This window comes from Ruditapes philippinarum, unplaced genomic scaffold (assembly GCF_026571515.1).
Source record: "Ruditapes philippinarum isolate M1 unplaced genomic scaffold, ASM2657151v2 ctg12163_1_1_1_1, whole genome shotgun sequence".
Taxonomy (NCBI): domain Eukaryota; kingdom Metazoa; phylum Mollusca; class Bivalvia; order Venerida; family Veneridae; genus Ruditapes; species Ruditapes philippinarum.
In genome coordinates this window covers 1-9,335 of record NW_026864946.1, presented here as the reverse complement: position 1 = coordinate 9,335, position 9,335 = coordinate 1, and the positions used below count along the sequence as shown (strand labels likewise).

At 33.3% G+C, this 9,335-nt stretch overlaps 1 protein-coding gene across 1 annotated transcript; it reads left to right on the top strand.

Moving 5' to 3' along the window:
• Positions 1-7,792: 7,792 nt before the first annotated feature.
• Positions 7,793-9,325, top strand: LOC132727360 (ADP-ribosylhydrolase ARH1-like). Its single transcript, XM_060712796.1, has one exon. The coding sequence runs from the start codon at positions 7,808-7,810 to the stop codon at positions 8,936-8,938; it is 1,131 nt and encodes a 376-aa protein (XP_060568779.1). The 5' UTR covers positions 7,793-7,807; the 3' UTR covers positions 8,939-9,325.
• Positions 9,326-9,335: the final 10 nt, after the last annotated feature.

Below are 9,335 nucleotides of genomic sequence, written 5' to 3'. Positions count from 1 at the left end.
AGGTTACAGGGTCCTGAAATGTCAGAATGGTTTCCGTTCATTATTGAAAACTATTTGCCACTAAATCGTTTATATTTCAGTTATTGATTGCTTATAATAAGTAGATGACACCTGTCGATTTTTAGGTCTTTAGGTCAAAGGCCACAAAGATGTTAAATGTCAGAATGGTTTCTACTCATTATCTTCAAAACTACCCGTTATCAAGTTTTTGTGTTTCACATTCCAATTGTTCACAATTAGTAGATGACCCCTATTGATTTTGAGGTCACTAGGTCAGAGGACAAGGTCACAATAACCTTGAATGTTCAAAGTAGATGCTCATAGTTACATCTATATGATAATATATATTTTATTCCAGCTACTCTCCATTTTGTTTAACTTACTAATGATAGATTTCATTCAATTTCAGCTAGAAAGGGGGAAATATATGTGATTGTGATATTTCTTGTTTTATTTATTTATTTTATCTTATACTTTATTCATTTTTGTATTTTCTGATCGCAAGATCAGTAAATACATAGCTAACATCCACGGTCTAACACAAAATTTCCTCACAGACCTAACAACGCAAAGTAGTTCTCACTCAAAACTGCTTAAAAACCAGCAATTTAAAAGAAAGAATATTTTTTAATGTAGGCATTGAACGAATTACAGTGCATTAAAAGTTTACATTAGTCAATAGAAATATGAGGTTACAATCACAAATTTCGCGGATGAATATCTTTTTTACCCAATGAAAAATGTTTGACTATTTCCGTAAAGCTTAATCAATGAAAATGCTATTTTTAGCTATGTCGATTACCGAATACTCCAGAGCGTAGTACACAAATAAATCTGACTGTCGAGTAATGGAATATATACACGTCGGACTGTTTTGGCGAGAAGATTTTCGCTAAATTATTTTCATCAGTGTTTAACAACAGGTTTATCGTAAACAAAATACCTCGAAATTAATAAGGATTACAAATACGAAATGAAAATTCTCAATTTTAGAATTACAATATATTTGTTTTTATTCACGCTACATACGCATTACTTCACTGTGGTGCAGAGGTAGCGCGCTCGTTTAGGGTGTGAGAGGCCTAAGGTTAAAATCCTTGTCGAGGCAACATTTTTTTTTTGAAGTGTCTTTTTTAAGGAAGTTGCCACGATATGCAAGGATAAAGTGTCGCTGAAATGAAAAATGATTTTTGATGCAACTCTAAGCATGCAAAATTCCATATGTATCAATCACAAACTGTTAAACGCAGTCGCTGCGTAAGATGAATAATAGTATATAAAAATAAATTTATACAGGAAAGATCAGAAAATACCACAGATATTATGTTAGTTAAGACACATGAATATTGTAAGTAAACAGGAACATAATACGTTTTGCTATTTTAAGTTGGGTGTTATCCGTTTAGCAATGAATTCAAGTTCTTTTTATTGATGTAAATGAATGATGCAGCGAAATCCCGCCGGAATGCGCCTCAGTCGCCGAAACGACGATTTCCCGTGTTCCACATTGTTTGGCAAATGGGCATATAGTAGGCTTTACACCTTTCTATAACTATAATTTTGATAGTGGAAAATTTTTTTTTATATATAATTTCATCGGTGGTTTTGTATTTGGTACCTTATAGTAAGCCTTAGAGTGTTGAATTTTTTTTTCAGGGTTGTAGAAGGGGTCCAGGGGCAGCTAGGGGTGGGGTGTCCAAACACTGATACTGCCGCCTGTGCTTGTAACGGCCTTTTCTGTCTCTTACTTTCATTTTCACTTCTGCGGTCTATTTTCTGAAATCGTGACGTCATATAGGGGTTTCCCAACCTGGTTTCACAGCAACGGGGTTTTTACGAATTATCCGTTTACAAACAACATATTCTTTTTGATAATTTCATTTTCATTTTATCAAAAACTAAAATTCTATTTGTATTGGATATAAATATACGGATAATTTATTCATTTAGAAATAAAAAATAAATCTGTTTACGGAAACGGGCGAGAGGTAACGGATGTGCCGATAAGTTACGTAGAATGCCGACATGGCACGGAAAAACCCGATTCCATTACAGGGATCTTACCTTAATAATTCCTACATTGATTAGTTGTTGATATTTGTAGAAAGTGAGTAGCGTTAAAGGTGAAAAGAAAATGTAAATGCTTTGATATTTTTATCATCAAATAATTATTACTGACTACATTAGTGACACAAACAGAACGATGTTGCACTACTGTCCTGTCACATTACATTTACAAGTCTTGTAAGTCTAAGTATTGTATTTTGTATTGGAATTACCTTCTTTATCAGGTAGGCATTAGTGAAAGCATTTTTTAATTTAATATCTGGCCCCTCTGTCATGGACAGGGCATACGATACGTATAATTATGCAAATTTAAATGATTAACAAAACATCCGGAATAATGTCACTAGTCCTTAATCTAAATAGAAAATGACTTGTGTGCAGAAATGATTTGGTAAGGTATCTGTAATGAGCGCATTTTTTTTGCGCGGAGCTTCTCAATTGCTGCATTGCAGCAACATTTGTATTTGTTGAGGTAAAGAATTTAGATATAATGAAATATGGTAGAATATGCAAGGAAATATACGTGACATATGCTTGCGCTTCGGATCGGAATATCCGTCCCTCGGAAACCCGCTCATGGGCAGTAACTTGGAAAACCAAGTTACCCCCAACGGGCGGGTCCCTTCGGGACGGATATTCCGATGCAAACCACATTATATGACAGATATTATTACGATAGCACACCAACTGGTATAGCAAAACGCTGTGACAGACTCATATCAGCCGATATCAAGGTACATGAGCTGATAAAAAAAATTGAACTCGAAAGAAAATCTCACTTATTTAGATTGTCAAAATAGGAACTTAACCTCTTGCTGGTAGTTTCAACGATTTGCTATTGTCATGAACATCGCGTTGGCTTTGGCGTCGGCGTTGGTTAACCTTTTTGTTAAGGTTCATTTTCTTGAAAAATACAAACATAGCGTGCCTGTTTATAATCATAAAGGACGCAATTTTTACAAGGCAGATAGACTTTTTTATTTCTGCAAAGTTATGCCCCGTTTTCAACTGAGGTTTTATACTCTGTAAACTTTAAGTTATGACCAATTTTCTCAGACAATAAATAACAGTCTATACAAAGATGCTGTATAAAAATGTCACCGGTATTCCAAAACAGAAAACGTTTGAAATTAAGCAAAACGTAGAATGTACTAACTTTATGCTAACATCATGATCCAAAGCCATTATTACTTTGTAATTTTATCCTTGATAAAATATTTTCCTAAATCGCCATTAATTTTGATAATATGTACGCATGGTCGACAGGCAAAACAAAGGTACGAAAATGAAAATGATGAAAAGTCGAAAGTACGATGACAAAAGGTCGAAATACCTAAACCAGAATGGTGAAAAGCCGAAAACATACCACGATGGAATGACAAACGATTGTGAAAATTCTAAATAACGAAACCAAGATGGTTAAAGATCGAAAACACGATTGTAAATCATGGTGTTGTTAATTCGACTTTTCACAGTGTTTCATTGTTTCCAGTTATGTGTGTCTTGCGATGGACACCGTATTATATACATTAAACTTGAAATGATTTTGACTATCAAGGGAAGTTTAGTCTGCAAAGCATTTGCTCATAATTTCCTCCACCCTTTTATGTTGTTTTTAAAAAATACCTATAACTGAGAAAACAGGAGCGCTCTGTCCGCGGACAGGTCTTGCTTTAAGAAATTAAAACCTACACATTTAAATTACCAAATTTTTGTCATCTTCCGGATTTCTCTTTCATTTCCACAAGTCTGCACATACTACATATAAACTACATTGATCAGACTATAGGCATAATAACGTTATGTAATGTGGTGAGAGCCATTCTGTCTGTATTTCAGTTCTATGATTATTTCTTTCTAGAATGTATTGGTATTAGCAAGTACATTTTTTCAAAGTTTTCGTGTTAAGTGTCCCGCTAATGAATCCATGTCCCTTTTCAAGAATTTGAGTTGAAAGTGATCATTTTATTCGATGAGATGAATAACCATTATATCTGCTTAAATGAATCATTTAGAGATATAAGTCACACAAATATATGTATTTCGTCTAAGTTATATTTTATGAACTTGTAATATTAACGATCAGTAATTTATCACTTTAATTCGTTTAGATTGATATTGTAATAAAAGGTCATCCATTTATTTTTGTTACTAATAGGTGACGTTTAACCCTAATAAAGAATTTAAGAAATCAAAGAAATATTTTACGTCGACACAATCTATTTGTATGTTTAATTTCTATAAAGTAATATACTTTCTGACCCTTTTAAGTTTACATACTGTTTATCTTTAATGTTTGTAATTGTGTTTCACACATTGTTCATATAATCATATTAAGCCTTTCAGATAGAGATATAATGTTTGTATAAGATAACAAAGAATGTGGTATGATTTCAATGAACCCATAGATAAGTGACCGCGGGTTTGATTAGATTCACAAATCAGAAACTGAAATCCGTTTAGAGCGCTATTATCAATATGCATGATTCCTGGTTTACATTTCCACACAATGTTAGCAGCACCGAGTGTTAAATTGGTGCAATCCTAGATAATTTACCCAATCTAAGTCATAGTTGCAATCATATAAGCGTATCGATATGTAAAATTGGCTTCGTACTTGGTGCTTGATTTGAAATTGATAACATGTATGTCACTTGATCTAAACTTTAGTGCCTGTAGGTTACTTGAATTATAAGTGATGTAAGAAAACTAAGTATTGGCAATGAGATACTTATTATTATTATTACATTTTTTTATTATTATTATCATTATTATTATTACTATAATCATTATTTATGTTGCTGTTGTTTAGATAGATACTTTTTCGTTAAGCGGTCTGATTTTCACTGTCTGCTGTGCTGTGTTGTGTATTAACCTATACTGATGAACCTTATGTATGTAACATTCATTGTAATTTTCGCAACAATACGGGTTAGCCTTTTGTTATCACTGGTAACTTCTATCTTATTTTGTTAACACAGGTACCCTCGGAGCAAAGTATCAATTAGACACAGTATATACATTTTACTAAAAAAACAAGCATGTCAAGGCGAATTTGTATTTTTATTTTATATATATATATAAAATAATATCGTGCGTATTTCTCTATAATTACACAACCATTTAAGTCATAAAAAGCTTCGTGATTTTAATGGCAATCTTATTAAGACTCTTAAACTTCATATTTTACTCGTAGGTCAATGTTACTATCAATATGGAGTATGATTTACATTTCTAAAATCACAACAAAAGTCATCAATGTTTGAACAAAATATGCATAGTATTTTCATGTAAACATGTCAATTGTAGCAGCTAAGTTGTGATAACTTGACATATTTATTACCTGTTAAAAGTTGCCATTTTATAAGAAACAATGATATAAGGACTGTACAAACTAATTTGTTTTTCTTCCAAGCAAATTTTAAAGAAAATATTAAAGTAAACATTATTAACCAAAATGGCGCTGTTATATTTTTCATAGATAAGAAATCTATGATAAAGGTCTAGCTATTTTACTAAAAAGAATCATTGTTGTCACTGTATTGTCAAAGGTAATTCATTAAATCACATGAAAGAAAAACCGTTAGAATGACGAATAAGTAACATTTATTAAAGACAAAAGTTAACACTTTGAAATATTTACAGATCTATATAAGAACAAAACTAAGTTCTTGGAAGATTATCTGTTTAAGAAGGTAACAGTTTCAGAGAGATATGCCAGTCTGAACTCTTCTTGCTTTTTCCTGTTACTATAAACTTTGCACCGGCCGGGTATGTTCTCTCATGTTCCACGTATCGTGCGTATTTCTCTATATTTCGAGGCTGCCACAAGCAAGTTGCTTTGTTATCAATAGTAAATATGACAGATTGTTCCCCTCCAGGACCGCATGTAGGGAAGGGAATAGCATTTTCCAAATAAGTTGAAGAGGACACAATTGATTGCCACATAAATCTTTTCCCGACAACATACTGATCTGCGTCTGATTGGACCAGAACCATCTTTCGGTACGTTTCGCCACTTTCCCGGGGAGCTCTTCCCCCAGTATAGGAAACTCTGTACATGACTGCATAGGGGCCAAGGATGATCATTTCCCAGTGGGCCCTGTATTTTTTTCCCCCCTTTGTCTTCAAAATGAACATCAATATGGTACATGTAATTTGTTTTTGTGTATGTTCATGTGTTCACAAAGAATTCATGAACGTTACTGCCTTTTTGTTCTTGTCTTTTTTTCTTCACAGATGAAAATAAACCGAATCAAAAACTTTATCTTGAACTTTTTTCCCATTTTTTTTTGATGACTGGTTTATATCTTTGAATATGTCCCAAAAAATGGCTATTTTGACTTTTTTTGGATGAATTGGTTTCAGTGGAAAGTGTCTTGTAGGCCCCAAGAAACTGCTAAAGCCCAAGGCCATAATTTTATTGTTGTTTTAGTAAGTTTCAAAATCGGCTTTTTTCTTTGGATTTTTAGGGTTGGTCTGTTTGGGAAAAAATGTTTCTGTTCCATAATTTAAACTTTGTGCTTTTTCCCTCGGCATTTCCACTTTATCCCCACATTTCAGATGTCACTGCTTTGTTTATTTTAAAAATCGCAAGCAGGATTTTTAAAAGAAAGTAGCGTAAAAATTTTTAAATTTTTCCAGTAAAATACTTGATGAAAAATACCCCATCGTCGGTTTTCAGGTATGACATTAAAAAGGCGCTCATTGTTTGGTTTTTCTGGCGATCCAAGTATCTCGAATACTCCTTCCCAGTTTCCGTTTTTTGCTGAAGCGAGCAACCAACGTATTTATTTTTGCAGCGTCTTTGTCAATGCAATTCCCCTCTGCAGCACTATGACAGAATAAAATGAAATATTGAAGTTAAATGATGTTTTTTACCGTCTTCTTTAATCAAGGTTGATAGAATACTATTAAAATGAAAATTGAAATATAGAAATAACACTTTGAAATAAATTTGTGTCAGATAAGTTAGACAGCCTTCTTATGTTGTATTCAGTTAGATTTATAAAATATATCTTAGAAGCACTTTCGAGGTAGGTTTGTTTATTGTATTTAAAACGGATTTGTCATAATAACAAAATTGTTAGTTTTCATTTTTAACAATTTTATCAATATAGAACTCTGTGAATGATACTTTAAGGGGTAGCGGTACGCAGAACTACTAGTAAAAAATCAAGAACGAAATCACGATTTCAGTACTCTAATTAAGTTAAGAAAAAAATTCGTCTCAGCTAATCTTATAAGTGTGGGTTTTGGATCGATTAAAATGACAGGCTATCTTGAATAAAAATAAAAATGCATTTAACGAAAAAACATCATTCATACAACCAGATTAAAAACTTATAAATATTTCTGAATCGATATAAACCTGTACTTGACATTTTCGTTTGTGACAGTTTTGTATATAATGCTTATACATGTACTTACATTCCAGCTACTGCGCTTGCCATTTCAGTCCTTGTTTAAATAAACTTTATGTCCAATATTGCTGTTATATAATTAATCAAAGATTAAATGTGTGGCAAATTACAGCAAATGCCACTACTCCATTAACTTTTTAAGCCGATTTTTAAAAAAGTTTATCTGATTTTGTAATGCGCCTGCGTTAAATGTAAACCAGTTATACACGAAATATATATCACACCGTCATACTGTATTTGCGTGGGCGATTTCCACGAAAATTGGCTATAAATAAATGTTGTATTTGTTCACGTCAGAAATGATTTAAACTTTTAAAATGGCACACAGGCCAAATCTATATGTTTCAAGTAAAATGAATGAACACAAAGACTGGTCAGTGCAAACAAGTAGAGCACGTTATGTTGATGGTATGGTGCTAAGTGGTGTTGGAGATGCACTTGGATTTAAAAATGGTGAATGGGAAATGTGCAATGTCGGAGCGCAGATCCACAGAGAATTACAACTGTTAGGAGGACTAAGTAACATATGTATAGAATATTGGAAAGTAAGCGATGACACTGTTATGCATCTGGCTACAGCTGAAGCTCTGATACAAAACCAATGTTATCAAGATAAAGAAAATCTGTATTCATTATTAGCTCAAGCGTACAAAAATTGCATGTCTGATATGAAAGGGAGGTCGGCTGGGTTAACATGTATTGATATGTGCAGACGACTTGATCCATTCAAAACGCATGGCTATCGCATTCCGTACAATTCGAATGGTGGTGGGTGTGGCGCTGCAATGAGATCGATGTGCATTGGGTTGAGGTATCCAAGACCACGAGATTTGCATGATCTAATAGAGGTTAGCATAGAATCTGCAAGAATGACACATCACCACCCAACTGGATATCTTGGAGCGTTAGCTTCTGCTCTCTTTGCAGCCTATGCTGTACAGAAAAGGAAACCTTGCACATGGGGGATAGGCTTACTGGAAACCACAAGACTTGCCCAAAACTATGTGAAAAATAAAGGTTTATTTGTTGCTGAAAATATGAAAGACTGGGGTTATTTTGAAAACAAGTGGGAACAATTTTTAGATATAAGAAACATACATGATGGAAGACGAGAACCAAGTTATTCGTTAGATTTTGATGACGTGAGAAAGAGAGATCAATTTTATAAAATGATGAGTTATGAAAATATCGGAGGAGCCAGTGGTCATGATGCACCGATGATTGCATACGATGCCTTGCTTGCTTGTAACGGAAACTGGGAGGAGCTATGTAAACTAGCAATGTTCCACGGTGGTGACAGCGACAGCACTGGTGCGATTGCAGGTTTTCTATTTGGGGTTTTGTACGGCATTGAAGGAGTTCCAAAAAGGAACTTTCACCACTTAGAGTATCGTGAAAGATTGGAAAGAGCTGGAGAAGACTTGTACAACATTGTGTTTTGTCCTTGACTGATCAATAATCATAGAATAACAATTTAACTTGTTTTAAGTTCATTTTGTTGAAAATAAATTTCCAATTTTCTGCTGTTAAGTTGAATTGAATTGGTTAAATATGTCAAAAGATTAGCGACTAAACAATTATTTGTATAGAAATATGTTAAATGTAAAATATAAAGGCGGTCTAAAATATTTAAGATTGTCCACTGTTTTTTTTTTTTATAAATCAGAAGAGGTTAAAAAGTTTTCTTTTACCTTTATTGCCTCACCATTCATTTTTGATGGACATAATGCCAGTTTGAATAAACAATTAACTGTTATGTTATTGTTATCGAGTGTATCTTTTGTCCATTCAGTAATGTGTCTATCAAGTTTTTGATAAAAAAATGAGATGCTTTAAAAATTAGCA